Source organism: Gymnoscopelus braueri, assembly GCF_963280865.1.
Source record: "Gymnoscopelus braueri genome assembly, chromosome: 24".
In the NCBI taxonomy this organism is placed as follows: domain Eukaryota; kingdom Metazoa; phylum Chordata; class Actinopteri; order Myctophiformes; family Myctophidae; genus Gymnoscopelus; species Gymnoscopelus braueri.
Genome location: NC_137626.1, coordinates 4,400,583 through 4,417,472, shown reverse-complemented (window position 1 = coordinate 4,417,472; position 16,890 = coordinate 4,400,583). Strand labels below are relative to the sequence as shown.

The window sequence follows — 16,890 nt, the reverse complement described above, 5'->3', positions numbered from 1 at the left end:
CGCAATAAGGGCCTCTCCTAAAAGCTCCATAACACGCACCAGGATTGGACGGCTGTCAAAGCCACCAGAGAGACTGGGCTATTAGCATAGTATGCACGTTTGGCGAAAAAAAAAATGGAAAAGGGGAAAAAGACATTGATGTGAATTACTGAATTAAGTAATGTGATGTTTGGGGCTCACTTGGGTTGTATGTTAGTCACTGAGGGGACTTACTTAAGAAAGGGAAGATGTTACAGGTTTAACATATCGATGTGATCGGTTATCTGCATGTATCACTGAGAGCATATATACCCCGGATGTATGGGGCTTGTATCCATTCACTATTCAGTTAATACAGAGCCTGAACCTGACCACACTGTGTCTGTCATCCTTCTTTATATATTGCATGCACTACTTTCAAACACATATGTCAATGAAAACTCATTTTTCAAGGTTTAAAAAGAAAAAAAGATTATTTTTTACTTTATTATAATAAAAATCGTAGTGTTTTTTTTTTTTTTTATCCCACGATTTTTGTAACATTTTTTTCCCTCAGTGCCAATTGCCTAAGCAAATATTTGGGGACCCGCTTACAACCCCCTCCCGGACCACCGGTCTAGTCCCCAGGTCGCAGTGTGTGGTCAGTAACCTCGGCTGACCTAACGTAACCCCTCTGGCCGCCACACAACAGAGTGAACTTCCAGAATGGCTGCAGAACACATGCATGGTGAACACATTCCACTGACTGGACTGTATCACTGCATCACTGTATCACTGCAGAACACATGCATGGTGAACACATTCCACTGACTGGACTGTATCACTGTATCACTGCATCACTGTATCACTGCATCACTGCATCACTGTATCACTGTATCACTGTATCACTGCATCACTGTATCACTGCAGAACACATGCATGGTGGAACGCATTCCACTGACTGCCAAGTCCTCTGTCTGTCTCTCATTCATCTCTCACCCTCTATCAAACCTTTCAGGCGGTGTCGGTCTGTCTGTCTGTCTGTCTGTCTGTCTGTCTGTCTGTCTGTCTGTCTCACCTCTCATTCTCTATCACTCTTGGTTTCTCCCTCTGTCTCAGTGGCGTCAGTTCAGCAAAAGCTAAGGTATGGCAAGGTTAGGGTTGCCAACTCCCAGAGATTGAAATAAGGGACACCTATCCTGGGCGCGTGGCTTTGCCGCGCGGGGCAACATTTGGGGTGAAATGCATAGAAAACTATGCACTATACCTATAACACAATACAAACACAATGGTCTTCTTACACCTGCATTAGGCTACTATTCATGTTATTTTTCTTTTTTTTTCTTTCCTGGAGCCAAGGTACACTGGCACCTGCCATACCTTGCCTTAACCAATTGACACCCCTGCTCTCTCTCCCCCCCCTCTCTCTCTCTCTCTTTCTGTCTATGAGTGAGTGTCTCTCTCTCAGTCAGTCAGCGGTGTCTCTCCAGGGACTGTATTCCTCGGGGTGTTTAGAAGGATTCTGGGTCTCCAGTGGTTGTTGGAGAGGAGAGACGGAGGAGGGAGAAAAAAGTGGCTTTTCAGGCGAGGGTTTGGGTATTAGCCCAAAAAAAGAGAAGTCCTCTGCCTGCTAGCCTGCTTGTACTTTGTTGGAATGTGATATAAAAACCTCTCTCTCTGCTCTGTGGTCAGGCTTTATGGGCCTACAGGGAGGAATAGAATAATCCTGTAAAAACTCTAGTTTTACTGTGGACTTGTATTAAGCCATTACAACCGCTAAAAGACATTTTAGTGTTGGCTGTTCAAAAAATAGCAGATGTACAAGCTCACAGCGCGGTACGAAGTGACGTGCTGCTATTTTCGAACATTTAAAAAAAAAAATCTTGGAAGTGTTTGAATTTTGGATTTATTTTCTACACAAATCTTCTCTTCTGGAGGGGTCCCTGGGGGTCCTTGACCTCAGGTCTTAATGGGTTAAATGTTTCACTTTTAACCCATTAAGACCTGAAAAAGGTCTAATTCAGTAGTTCTCAAACTTCTGCGCGCCAAGGACCCTCAAAATGATATTTTTTTCTCCAAAGATCTTCGAAAATAGCAGACGTACAAGCTCACAGCGCTGCACGAAGTGATGCGCTGTGAGCTTGTACAGCTGCTATTTTTGAGAACCGCTGTTCTAAACCACTGTTGTAAATCCTAAGAGTTTTTTTGAAAAACGTATGTTGTTGCTATATATAATGGGTTGAAAGGGTTAGAGGACACAGAGCTTGTTAAAACCCACAGACAGTGGTCTGCTCTGCTGGCGTGTTATTGGGTATAAGTGTGTGTGTGAGACCTAAAGCCTCCCAGATCATGTCTCCTGGTCCGCTGCTTGTCCCAGAGGATGAATCATGGAATCATTCTTCAGAGAGAGAGTGGATGGTATCACTCCGGTTCTTAGATTCTTTACACTGGCTCCTCCCCCTGTGTTTGAAATAATTCATTTCAAATTACTGCCCGTCTGGTTTATAAAGAATTGAGTTTCAACCCCAGACCTCTCTGGTCCTCTGGTAGGCCTGTCACAATTATTACATCATTGCCTATAATCGCAATTATATGAGATAATTGTGATATTTTTTTGCATAATTGTCACAATCATTGTATATATTTTCTACAACTTTTATAAAAATATAAATAAAATGTATTTATTTTATTTAAAAAAAAAATCCCACGATTTTGTAACTAATTTCTTCACCCTATAATCCTGGGCGCTACTCTCCCTCTGCCAGCCTAGGGAGAACCCAGAACTGAGCTTATGCCTCCTTCAACGCTTGAGGAGTGAGCAGGCCGCTTCTTATCATCCGACAGGGTGGAGTTTCCCCGGTAGGACGTAGCGCATAACACGTTATTCCAGCCAGTTCCTTTCCCCTCCATCAGGCGCCCCGACTGACCAGGGGGAGGCAGTATAGAGACCAGGATTACTGCATGTTTTTAGTGAGGGTACCTACCCTAGGAGACATGGGGAGAACATGCATTTTGAATATTTTTGGGGGGCTTTTATGCCTTTATTGACAGGACAGTAGAGTGACAGAGAGAGATGGGGAGTGGCACGCAGCAAAGGCCGTCGGTATCGGGACTCGAACCTGCGACACACTGTCAGTTTACACTGAGCCTATAGACGCCTTAACAGACAACGTCACACTGATAAGAACCAGTGTGCGCACGCAGGCCGGCACCAAATGAACCCCACCGCTCATAAGATGCAATGTTAAAGTGGTCACAGCCTCACGTGTAAAAATGCATCCCATCAAACATTCAGATGCTGTTTTTCTCCCAGTGTGGAGGAAGAATGCTTAGGATTTTTACTGTGATCTCTCGCTCTTGACATATATAATCCTTGGTTTCTGTTGTGTGTAAACAATAATAACTATTCAAAGCAGTTGTCCCCCAAACCCCGCTTCCAGTGTCTGTCATCAGAACGGAGGAGGGAGCGCTCTATATGATCATGGCACCAGAACCTGCTCTTGCTCGCACAGCTGCAGCCCGTCAAGCCTAATTTATGCTCCGTCCCGCGAAGGTGTCGTGCGCAGAGAACGGCCGAGAACAGCAGACCTCCAAGCTCACAACGGTCTCATCCGCGACGCGCTTGTGAGCTTGTATGTCAGCTGCTCTCGGCGCGCAATAGCGCTGCGCGATGAAGTATATATGTCTCGCTAGGGAACACACAGAGGAGGTTGAATGAAGTGAAACCAGCGCTCCCCAAAACAGCAGGTTTGGGGTAGGGCTGCACGATTCTTGCTAAAATGAGAATCACGATTTTCCTCCATAAGAATTGAGATCACGATTCTCACACGATTCTCACGCGATTCTCATCGTTTCAATGAAAATATTTATTGCACTCTTACTTCTTAGACGTCACCTGAGTACAATGAGTTTAAATTCATTGTACTACACAACATGTGTCTCTCATGTCTCTCGTAACAAAAATATAACTTTGGTCTGTACTGTAGTTGCTTAAAACTGAACAAACATTACTACATTCAAAATGTGGCACCTGGAGCCAACTAATGTGGCTTTAAACAGACACCATCAACATCAAAGTGCTTGACTTAAATCTTAAACTCTCAGCAAAAACATAGAGTAACTAAAATGAATTTGACAGCCAACTACTGTGGCTTTAAACAAAGTGCTTGACTTAAACTCAGTCTCTCTGGTAACAAAACATACAGTAACTAAAATAAAGATATTGCTGCTGCCTGAGTGCTGAACATAAAAAATAGATTTTTTTTGCAGCATTATAATAACAAAATGTAAACTTTGCAGTAGTATCCCTTAATATTCTACACTTGATAACTTAAGTAATATCTTACTAAGCAGTTAAATACTAAGGTTGATAAACTAAATCAATTTTCCCAATTCATTTAAACAATTTAATATAAACAGTTACCATAGTAACGATGCTAGTCATCTCATCCTTCAGTCTGGTCTTGACAGTGATTTTGTTGTCCTCGCTGACATAGTCCAGTTTGAACCTTGGATCCAGACTCGTAGCTATGTCGAGCAGCGCCTGTGTCTTTGGATCACTGTACTTGTCCTGAAGGTACTGCAGGATGGTTGTTTTAATCGAGCGAGCGAGTGCAGGGTCGTCTTCCTTCACTGCTATCAGTGATTCGAAGAGGTGGAGGACTGGCTTCACAGAGGAGACAGACACATATTGCTCCCCTGAGAGCGCATCTGTGAATTCTGCCAGTGGTGTAAGTGTATTGTCAATCACCTCAAGAACCTGTACGTCTTGCCATGTCAGAATGTTACCTCTAGCGAACTTGCTCCGGTCAGTGTTCCGGGCGAGAACTCGTGTAATGGCCTCTTGTTGTTCAAGGACCCTGTGGACCATAGCTAGACGGGATCCCCATCTTGTTTGGCACTCCGTTTTGAGCTTGTGGTCAGGTAGGTTGAGGTCCGTTTGTGCAATTGCAAGCTCTCTCTTCCGCTTCCAGCTGTAGCTGAAGCAGCTCACTATCTTTTTGCAGACCCCCATAGCACGGCTGATTCGGTCATCTTTCATTGAATTCTCTAAAGAGAGAGAGAGAAACAATGTTCAACTTTGCTGTAAAAACATGACAAAAAAAGTAATGGTTTAAAATGGTAAAAAAATAATAATATATATATATATAACAGTAATTCATTAAGGCATAGCTAAAATGTAGTAAAATCCTCACTAGCAGTGGCAGCCATGTTCTGGTTCCATCATTCCAGACCCCATTTATTTTTCCCATAGAGATTTCCAAAAATAAAATATTTATATCAATTAATTTAAGCCTAGAATCAAGCCATCCAGGATACTGGTGAATCATGACCATAAAACATGATTCTATGAAAAATGAATGAATATTTAATTATATGATATTCTACATTTAATAAATACCCTTTGTTTTGCGTTTTGCGTTTTTTTTCTTCACAAAATCAAACGTTTTATGGTCATGAATCACCAGGATCCTGGATGGCTTGATTGTAGGCTTAAAATAATTTATATAAATATTTTTGGAAATCTCTAAGGGAAAACTGTATGGGGTCTGGAAAGATGGAATCAAAAAATGGCCACCACTGCTATGCCCTATTCATTTAAGCCTGAGTATAAATATGTACCCAAATGGCTGGGGGTACTATAATATTTAATTTAAAATGGTGGTAATTAGTTAAATGAAATAAGAATATATTTTTTTAAATACATAAACATGTTGTAGTAAGAGTAAAATATACATGTACAATATTGACAGTTAATTTAACTCTACACTCTCAGACTTAAATGAACAGAGGATTTTTACTGTGGGATGGATTGTACTCAGCTCACCTTTAGCCAGATGTAGCCTGTGGCCAAAACACTGGAGCCTTGTCCAGTTGTTAATGTCGCATGCTTTTATGATGTTTGATCCACTATCTGTAGTGATGCACACCATCCTTTTCGGATCCAAGCTCCAGGACTGGAGACTTTCCATTAGTCCCACTGCAATTTCGTCGCCCGTGTGGTCCACGGGGAAGAAAGCTGTCTGTAGGCACCGACTTTTCATGGTGAAATCACTGGTGATGAAATGCACCGTCAGGCTCATATATGGTTCCATGGTACGACTGGACCACAGGTCAGTGGTTGTCGCAAAGTGCTGGACATCTTTCAGTTCTGTCTCGACTGCGGTTCGAGTCTTGTGGTACATGGCAGGCAATGCAGTACGTGAAAAGTAGTTGCGGGAAGGCACTGAGTACCGCTTATCCAGCGTCTTCATCAAGTTCTTGAACCCTTCATTTTGAACTGTATTTATTGATGCCATATCCTTAGCCAAGTAAAAGGTGACGGCTTCCGTTATCTCTTTGTGCCTTCGTGAGCTGGTTGAATATGCTGTTGCGTTGTATAGAGCGTCGCAGTTCCCGCCCACTTCCTGTTTTTTTTGGTGCCGGAAGAAAAAACTCAATGCATTTTTCCATTGACATTTCCAAAAATATTTATATCTATTAATTTAAGCCTCGAATCAAGCCATCATGACATGACATGAATCATGACCATAAACGTTTGATTCTGTGATTTCTTTTTTGTTGAAAACGGCAAAACAAAGGGTATTTATTAAATATAGTATATCATATAATTAAATATAAAATTAAAAAAAATCACAGAAAAAAACGTTTTATGGTCATGATTCATGTCATCTCGTGATGGCTTGATTCGAGGCTTAAATTAATAGATATAAATATTTTTGGAAATGTCAATGGAAAAATGCATTGAGTTTTTTCTTCCGGCACCAAAAAAAACAGGAAGTGGGCGGGAACTGCGACGCTCTATAGCGTGTCGGTTATGGATGTTTGCGATGTTGTCTGTTTTTTTTCTTTTTTTTCGGGTTGTCCTTCGTTGCTAAATCATACTGTACTTTATGGTGACGTTGCAGGTGATTTAACAGGTTTGTGGTGTTACCCATCGTCGTTCCGACGATGCGAGAACAATGCTTACAGTGCACGACTTTTTGTAAGTCATCATCAGAATCAAACCCAAAAAAGTTCCACACACTGGATGAATGTGGTCCTTTTTTCGGCACCAACACAACTTCCCTGAGTTCCCCCTCACTCTCGACAGAGTCGCCACCGGGAATTTCATCGGTGTTGTTCTCATTGTCCTCTTCACTCACTTCTGCGTCACTCATTTCTGTTTTTGTATTATTATTGTACTACTAGTCGCTCTCGTCACTCTTTGATAATCAGTGCTATGCTAATGCTAACGCTTCTGTGTAAACATACTGCGGCTCCTGCCCTCACATGCTGCAGTCAGTCAGTGTTGCCATGTATACTTATTATAAGCCACGTTGGGCTTATCTTTCTGTATAGTTGCTTGGTAGTAAGTAATAATGGTTATTGGTTAAATAGAGATGTAGTTGTTTTATCTTTTTAAACTTCTACTGTGCCTGCTGACTTGATTTGAAGTTTATTCATTTCACTGTTTTATTATTATTGTTGTTTTCTCTTTCTTTTTATGTTTTTAATCCTGTAGCACTTTGAGATTTGCTTCAAATATAAAGTGCGTTACAAATAAAATGTATTATTATTATTATTATTATTATTGCGGTTGTGAGCTTGTAGATAGGCTATTTTCAAATGGCCGACCCGACATATATAGGTTTAAAGTACTCATGTTCTTTTGCGCTTGTTTTCATAGACCTGGTTGCTTATTCCTTCCTCAAAACCTGGCAACACTGCTTGAGAGGAGAGACAGACGGAACACTTTTTTTGCGATGCGATCATGGTACTTTAATGTTAAATAAATGTATAGAGTATATTTGCTTTACATCGTTTAATTATGATTGACATTGCAAGTTGGTATCATTCAGAAGCAAAATAATTTAAAAAAATGACGTCATAGGATCGCCGTACTTTATGATCTAGATCGCATAGGTGTCTGGATCGAGATCACGATCTTTTTTCGATTAATCGTGCAGCACTAGTTTGGGGATCTGTTAGGAATTGATTACATGAAACAGTCACCTGTGCGTCCAGTCTCAATGTTTGTGAACAAACTATTGGTCTCTAGGTGCCTGGACCGCTATGCCAGCGGTCCAGGCCTTCTACTACTTTTCTACTACTAATGCGTTTACTATAACTCCTCTCTCCTCCTCTCTCTCTCCTCCTCTCTATAGGAACCATCCTAGGAGGCTCAGAGAGCCATCAGTGTGTGTACTATAACTCAGGCTGGGAGAAGGAGAGGACAAACCTCAGTGGCATGGAGAAGGAGAGGACAAACCTCAGTGGCATGGAGAAGGAGAGGACCAACCTCAGTGGCATGGAGAAGGAGAGGACCAACCTCAGTGGCATGGAGAAGGAGAGGACCAACCTCAGTGGCATGGAGAAGGAGAGGACCAACCTCAGTGGCATGGAGAAGGAGAGGACAAACCTCAGTGGCATGGAGAAGGAGAGGACCAACCTCAGTGGCATGGAGAAGGAGAGGACCAACAGGGATTGACACTAACGCCTGCCCGACTGCCCGGGGCAGGTAAATAAAACTTGCGGGCAGGTGGAGTTAGCTTTCAGCCTGCCCTACAGGGCAAGTGTGTGCTTGAGTGGCAGTGGGGACGCAACCATCTTTTGTTCACTATAAACACAACATGAGATATCTGTCTAAACACATGAACGTGGCCAGAGCACTCTGCCCCCCCCCCCCCCTCTTCCCTCTCTGTCCTTCCCTCCCACGCACACACTTTGTGTACCACACACACACACACACACACACACACACACACACACACACACACACACTTTACGTGCAGTGGCTCTTATGAGTAGAGCCAAACCGCAACATCGGCCATTATTTCACCGATGTGGCCCGATGTTTTTTTTTAATCATCATTCATTTCCCCTACACTTGTCTTTTAGAACGTGTTGGAACTGCCATTCTACTAGAACTAACCAGTAGAGGTATAGCACAAGTGAACTGCTTAGCAGCCATCTCATGGATTGTCAATGCCAGCGCATCTGTGCATATCAAATGGTAGGCTAAACAACCCAACGTTTTATCAACAGCCGCATATAGATTAATAAATGTGACGAAATACAGTCAAATCCCAAACTTATGAGAGATCCAGCCAGCAATAGAAATGTATTACTGGAAACAACTTCAAAGTTCATTCAAATAAGAAAGTAGCTGTGACCTCACCGCTCTGACGGACAAGAAATAAATATAATCCTTTAAAAACAGCCATATTCTGTTCCTTTTTTAAACAATAATCCAAAGAGGAAGGTTTCAGCGGCTAGAATCATGACAGTTTGACATTGTTTGAGCAGTTTTTGGTGTGCAAAACAAGTCGCAAGCTCCCTCATTAAGTTAATTGTGTGCAGCTGCTGTGCTGCTGTGCTTGGTGCGCAGATCCCCGCCAGGCCAGGTTGTCTACCCAGGCCTGTAAAATTCATAGGCAGCCAATTGAAATGAAATCTGCTCAAACTGACTGATATACTGATAGTGATACAGAACCATATATAGGCTATATAACGTTGCTGTCAGGTGGAAACCTTGTATGTCCTTAAAAAAAAGAACAAGAATTTTAATAGTGAAAATAGCTGATCTACAAGCTCACAATGCATTGTATCTCGACACGTTGGGAGCTTGTAGATCTGCTATTTTACTCTTATAGTGCGACACTCTTGAATGATGAAGTAGGGCATTTATGAACAAACATATTTTTCCATATTACAAAACCATTGAAATATGGAAATACAAGGTTTCTGCCCGACAACGACAATATATGATTTCATCATTTGCATTTATCCATCAAAACATTATTTATGTTTATTTGTATGGACTTCAAAATGGTCTGTGGAATGTAAAATAAGAGCACTGTTGGCCTATAATGTGCTGTTTTCACTGTTGCTACACTTAAAAATATAAAATAACAAGTGTTAACCCATAGTCATATTCATAGCTATTTAGATATTTGGCATACATATTGAGGTATGACATTTTTTATCGTGCAGCCCCATAATTCACAAGTAGAAAGTAAAAAAAATGTTAAATTGAACGGTAATTCTAATTTTACCATCATTTTATAAAGGACGATTTACTTTTCGGGCAAGTGGGCAAGACCTGTGGGCAAGTAGAACATGACCTGCACTTGCCCGACGGGCAAGTGCCTCTGAGACCTTAGTGTCAACCCCTGACCAACCTCAGTGGCATGGAGAAGGAGAGGACCAACCTCAGTGGCATGGAGAAGGAGAGGACCAACCTCAGTGGCATGGAGAAGGAGAGGACAAACCTCAGTGGCATGGAGAGGTGTTTTGGGGACAAAGACAAGCGTCTGCACTGCTTCTCCACCTGGAAGAACTCCTCTGGACACATAGACATCGTTAAGCAGGGATGCTGGCTGGACGACGTCAACTGTTATGACAGGTAGAGGAGAGGAGGAGGAGGGGGGGAGGAGAGAGAACAGAGCCTCTTCCTTACTTACTTCACAGGTGTTACCAATGATGCTAATTAAGGCTCTGTTCCATTTAGTGTAAATGGTGCATTTATATAGCGCTTTTATCCAAAGCGCTTTACATTGATTGTGCCATTAACCCATTCACACACACATTCACACACCGATGGCGGAGGAAACCATGCAAGGCACCAATTAGGGGTTCAGCGTCTTGCTCAAGGACACTTTGACACTAACTCTAGGGGAACGCCCCAGCCCGGGATCGAACTGGGAACCTTGTGGTTTTCCAGTTCACTCTACCCAGCCACTCTACCCCTGAGCCACTGCCGCCCCTAGTGTAGCACAGTGGTTCTCAAACCTTCTTATTTCAAGGACCCCCATAACTCTGAGAGTGCACAAATGGATTTGTACACTCTCAGAGTTAAACACCCGTAAGGGTCCATTTGGAACCCCCTCAGGGAACCATGAGGGTTCCTGGACCACACTTTGAGACCCTCTGGTGTAGCAGAGTGTTTCCAGTGAGTCAACGAGGAACAATATCAGCTCCCTGACTGTGCATTGGGCCTATTGCCTGGAACCCCAATGATGCCCCGAGAGGAGAGGAGAGGAGAGGAGAGAGGAGGGAGAAGGAGAGGAGAGGAGAGGAGAGGGAGAAGGAGAGAGAGAGAGCGAGAGAAGGAGGAGAAGAGGTGTCTAGCAGGCCACAGCTATTCATTCATTCGTTTATCGTTTCACTCACTCAACTCATTCATTCATTGGCCTAACAACTCTTCCACCTCATACAGTAGAACTGACAATATATGTTCTGTTTACTAAAGAGCTGGAGAGAGAGAGATAGGCAAACCCCTGTTACTGAACACTAGTCTCTAGTCTAGTCTAGTCTATATGACTACTATAAGAATACAGAGCTATTTAACACTGTTACTGAACAAACACTCTAGTCTATAGCAATGATTACTTTTAGAATATAGAGCTATTTAACACTGTTACTGAACAAACACTTTATAGCTATGATTACTATCACAATATAGAGCTATTTAACACTGTTACTGAACAAACACTATAGCAATGTTTACTAAGAGAATACAGCGCTATTTAACACTTGTTTTAACAGAAACTCATCACTTAAACCATCCTCTGGTTGTTATTGTCCTTACTCTGTTCACTGGTACAAAGACAACCTCTCTCTCCTCATGTCCTCGTCCTCCTCTGCTGCTCTGTCCTTCATGTCCATCCACCGCTTTATTACAATGACGTGTGTGTGTGTGTGTGTGTGTGTGTGTGTGTGTGTGTGTGTGTGTGTGTGTGTGTGTGTGTGTGTGTGTGTGTGTGTGTGTGTGTGTGTGTGTGTGTGTGTGTGTGTGCGTGTGCGTGCGTGCGTGCAGCGGAAGCAGAGTCCAGACGTGTTCTTCTGCTGCTGTGAAGGCAGTATGTGTAACCAGAAGTTCCTCTACGCCCCGGCCTCTCCATCATCGCCTCCCCAGAACCAGGACCACCGGCAGTCCACTGCCTACAGTAGGTCTCTATCTAACCCCTAAACTGTTCAGTCCACTGTCTACAGTAGGTCTCTATCTAACCCCTAAACTGTTCAGTCTACTGCCTACAGTAGGTCTCTATCTAACCCCTAAACTGTTCAGTCCACTGCCTACAGTAGGTCTCTATCTAACCCCTAAACTGTTCAGTCTACTGCCTACAGTAGGTCTCTATCTAACCCCTAAACTGTTCAGTCTACTGCCTACAGTAGGTCTCTATCTAACCCCTAAACTGTTCAGTCTACTGCCTACAGTAGGTCTCTATCTAACCCCTAAACTGTTCAGTCCACTGCCTACAGTAGGTCTCTATCTAACCCCTAAACTGTTCAGTCCACTGCCTACAGTAGGTCTCTATCTAACCCCTAAACTGTTCAGTCCACTGCCTACAGTAGGTCTCTATCTAACCCCTAAACTGTTCAGTCCACTGCCTACAGTAGGTCTCTATCTAACCCCTAAACTGTTCAGTCTACTGCCTACAGTAGGTCTATCTGACCCCTAAACTGTTCAGTCCACTGCCTACAGTAGGTCTCTATCTAACCCCTAAACTGTTCAGTCCACTGCCTACAGTAGGTCTCTATCTAACCCCTAAACTGTTCAGTCCACTGCCTACAGTAGGTCTCTATCTAACCCCTAAACTGTTCAGTCTACTGCCTACAGTAGGTCTCTATCTAACCCCTAAACTGTTCAGTCCACTGCCTACAGTAGGTCTCTATCTAACCCCTAAACTGTTCAGTCTACTGCCTACAGTAGGTCTCTATCTAACCCCTAAACTGTTCAGTCCACTGCCTACAGTAGGTCTCTATCTAACCCCTAAACTGTTCAGTCCACTGCCTACAGTAGGTCTCTAACCCCTAAACTGTTCAGTCTACTGCCTACAGTAGGTCTCTATCTAACCCCTAAACTGTTCAGTCTACTGCCTACAGTAGGTCTCTAAACCCTAAAACTTTATTTATTGTTTATTGTTTATTAATGATCCCCATTAGTCTACACCTTAACACATTCCATGCCAGAGTTTTTTTCATAATGTACTCATCCACTGCGAGTTATTATTATTTTTTTAATTTTTTCACCTCGCCACAGACCTCGCTAAATACCTTATGATCGCGTGTTCAACTGTTTGTAGACACACAGGGTAGCTGTGTGAGTGGCCCAGAGAAGACATTTTCAATCGGCGACATTCCATTTTGCAGTAGTCACAGTTTCTAAAAAATTTTTCAAACAGCGTTCAGCGCGGAGAAAAACAACACAGAGATAATGGCGATTTAGCGGAAGCGTTAGAGTGGCGGTGGATGGGAACGAAAATCTTCGATTGACGTCATTTCCGTATCCGGGTGTGCTACAATGAAATGTGTCACTGCGAGAGAGAGAAAAAAAAAAGACCTTCGCGTAGATCTACGCGATTGGCATGCAATGTGTTAATGGAGACTATTCTTCCTGGGGTCCAAGCAAAAACATCATAATACAAATCATAAAATGCAGTACAACATAATCAATGTTAGTGAACAAAAACACAAACAAAATGTACATTAACAGTGAAATTAAAATGAGAAACAAAACAGGTTTGTCTGTCCGAAAATACCAAAAATAATAATCTAATCTAATTTCCTTTCTGATTATTGCTTGCTTAAGTTTCTTTTTGAAACCAAATGTATTTCTTGTTGGAGTCAAATGTGTGGGGAGCACATTCCAGAATGCCATGGCTCTGTACATTACTGTTTTCTTAAGTGCATTGATTCTGGGCGAGAGGTAAAGTAAAGTGACCACTTGATGCCTGTCTAGTATTATAACCATGTCTTTCATTTGCAGGTAATGGCTGTACAAACAAACTAAAGGGTTTCTGTGAGGAATACACAGAATAAGGCTGCATGCCAGTCTTTCGTCCACACTACTCCATCATAGCATCCACACTACTCCATCATAGCATCCACACTACTCCTAACAGAGCAGTGAAGTGCTAGTCTTGCCGCTCTGTTCTGAGCAAGCTGAAGTTGACCAAGTTGTTGCTTTGATGCACTAGACCAGATAACAGGACAGTATAGTCCAGGTTTGACAGAACTAGAGATTGTATGACTAGTGTAATTGTTGTGTTAGTTAGCAGATGAGCACTCCTTCTAATGGCATAGATGGCATTACTCATTACTCACCACTGTATTATTCATCTGGGTGGACCATGACAGTGTTTCGTCAATAGTGACACCCATCAGTTTGACTCCTTTAACCTGCTCAATAGTAGCACCCTGCAAAGAGAGGCTTCATTTCAGTTCTGTCCTGAGAGCATATTTAGAGCCTATTACCATGCATTTAGTTTTAAAACCTGTCCTGTGTCACAATGATGATGTCATGTCACACATTGTCCCTCATGTCTGTCTGTCTGTCTGTCTTTCTTTCTTTCTTGGTTTCTTCCTCCTCTCTCTCTCTCTCTCTCTCCCTCCCTCCGTCCTCAGCGACCTCCAACCCGTTTTCCCAGAAGCCCCAGCTCTTCACCACGTTGCTGTATTCTCTGGTTCCCATCATGGGTCTGGCTGCCGTTCTGCTCTTCTCCTTCTGGATGTGGAGGCATCACAAGCTGGCCTACCCGGCAGCCCTGGTCCCCACGCACGTAAGTACCTCCTCCACGAACCAGGCAAAAAAAAACTACCTCTTACACCTCCAAAATTATATCCCTGAAATCATACACGCACGTAAGTACCTCCTCACCAACACAAACCAGGCAAAAACTACCCTTTACACCTCACCAACACAAACCAGGCAAAAACTACCCTTTACACCTCACCAACACAAACCAGGCAAAAACTACCCTTTATGCCTCACCAACACAAACCAGGAAAAAACTACCCTTTACACCTCACCAACACAAACCTGGAAAAAAACACCCTTTATGCCTCACCAACACAAACCAGGAAAAAACTACCCCTGACACCTCAAACACCCAAAATTATACCCCTGAAATCAATGGTTGATGACTCCTAGAAGAGACTCAGCATCAACCAAACTCTATCTCACACTTAATGGGACACAGTGCAATCATGCATATACTGTATATTTATACAATATACATCTATGTACATTTAAAAAAAGCAACAACAAACGAGAGTTACCTGCATTAGTAACTGTAATGTAATTACCGTTTTGATCCCTTACATTACATTACTAGGAAAGTGTGTGTGTGTGTGTCTGTGTGTGTGTGCGCGTGCGTGTGTGTGTGTGTGTGTGTGTGTGTGTATGCGCGCGTGTGTGTGTGTGCGTGTGTGTGTGTGTGTGTGTGTGTGTGTGTGTGTGCGTGTGCGTGTGCGCGCGCGTGTGTGTGTGGCCAATATAGCACAGAAGCTTCAATTGCAAAAGGATTTAGGATTTAGGTGTTCAAGGAGTTATAACTATGTTGCTCACTTGTATTTTAGGTTTATCAAAGCTTCGACTTATTGGTTGAGGACAGGAATAGTTTTAGGCTATGTTTGAGTTTGGGGAAGGGAGGTCTTTAACTCTGAGAGTGTACACATGGATACAAATGGCCCCTTACTGGGTCCATTCCACTAATCGATCGACGGAGTCTGATTCGACTGCCGTTTTCTTAGTCGAATCATGAAAAAAATGGGGAAAAACGTTTTTTTTTATTATTCGACTGAGAGATTGGTCTAATTTGTTATATTAATTAACTAATAGTTTGCCAAAAATAGGATATACATCATGATTTATTGGGAGAAATCAAGCAAGTACATGTTAAATCAGACACTAAGCACCCCTACAGCCCAAATGGAATGTTCCTCTATTGCATAACATCTTTTTTGCATGATTCGACTGAGAGATGGGCCGTCCAATCAGACTGATTCCACTGCATATCTCAGTCCAATCATGCAATCGACTATTAGTCGACTATAGGCAACATTTGGCCAATGGGATTCGACTATAGAAATCCTTAGTCGGGGACAGGCCTAGTACGTACACACAGATGTTATACTAAAGGGTTATATCGCTTCCACGAGCATAGTTGTCATTTCTACCTGAATGAGTTCATTAGGTACACAGAACCTCACACCTGCTCTGAGTCACTGCGTAGTGCGTACGGGACATGAGAGCATGTGTGGCTGTTAATACAATGCCTCACTTACTACTGCTACTGGTGCTCCGGCATCTGTCATCAGACGTCTGGAGCTTGTTCAGCTCCCCGTAGCGGCTCGCATCCAGTTTAAGACCCTGGTGCTATAGCCTATAGGGCAGTGAAAGGAACAGCTCCTTCTTACCTCCGGGTTATGGTCGAGGCTTACACCCCTGCCCGACCGCTTCGGTCTGCCGCCTCGGGCGACTGGTTGCCTCGTCGCTCAGTGGTCCTTCTGGCCGATCTACACGGTCACAGCTTTTTTCTGTTCTGGCCCCACAGTGGTGGAATGAACTCCCCACTGATGTCAGGACAGCAGAGTCACTGATGTCAGGACAGCAGAGTCACTGATGTCAGGACAGCAGAGTCACTGATGTCAGGACAACAGAGTCACTGATGTCAGGACAGCAGAGTCACTGATGTCAGGACAGCAGAGTCACTGATGTCAGGACAGCAGAGTCACTGCCCATCTTTCACCGCAGGCTGAAAACCCACCTCTTTAGGAAACACTATCCTTCCTCTCTGCCTGGCCTACTTGTTGTTAACTAGTTGTACGAACTCTTGATTTATTGTTTTATTGGATCTTGTTTATTCGATACACTTATTTGTTTTAACTCTTGCTCATTTGATTTTATTATTTTGTCTCATCTGTTTAAGAAAGCAGGTATAGCTGATATATTGCACTTTTACCTTAGCGCTAGTTATACTCTTAGTTGCTTGTTTTAGAAGAGAATGCACTTAACACTTCTGGTGATTAGTAGTTTTGTTCCCTACCTATGCTGAATGCACTTATTGTAAGTCTCTTTGGATAAAAGCGTCTGCTAAATGACTGTAATGTAATGTAATGTACTGCTACTTCAAGTAAAAAGGGTCTGTGGCCCACAAATGGGTC

At 42.9% G+C, this 16,890-nt stretch overlaps 3 protein-coding genes across 6 annotated transcripts in view; all 3 read left to right on the top strand.

Moving 5' to 3' along the window:
- Positions 1 to 8,235, top strand: part of LOC308080856 (ATP-binding cassette sub-family B member 6-like) — a 36,068-nt gene extending 27,833 nt beyond the window's left edge. Inside the window, exon 9 of the mRNA XM_080422899.1 lies at positions 8,106 to 8,235. The gene's annotated coding sequence lies outside the window, so the exon portion shown is untranslated. The remainder of the gene's footprint in view (positions 1 to 8,105) is intronic.
- LOC308080854 (protein NLRC3-like) overlaps positions 1 to 16,890 on the top strand; it is a 166,866-nt gene that overhangs the window by 73,312 nt on the left and 76,664 nt on the right. The window lies entirely within an intron of this gene.
- Positions 8,366 to 16,890, top strand: part of LOC308080855 (activin receptor type-2A-like) — a 27,281-nt gene continuing 18,756 nt past the window's right edge. For 2 of the 4 annotated variants that reach the window (XM_080422896.1, XM_080422895.1), the window contains exons 1-3: positions 10,065 to 10,345; positions 11,759 to 11,892; positions 14,350 to 14,504. In XM_080422896.1, coding sequence (XP_080279022.1) covers positions 10,131 to 10,345; positions 11,759 to 11,892; positions 14,350 to 14,504 — 504 coding nt within the window. In that variant the 5' untranslated portion in view covers positions 10,065 to 10,130. Of the gene's footprint in view, positions 8,459 to 10,064; positions 10,346 to 11,758; positions 11,893 to 14,349; positions 14,505 to 16,890 lie in introns of those variants that run through there. The other 2 variants (XM_080422898.1, XM_080422897.1) reach the window with 2 other exon arrangements.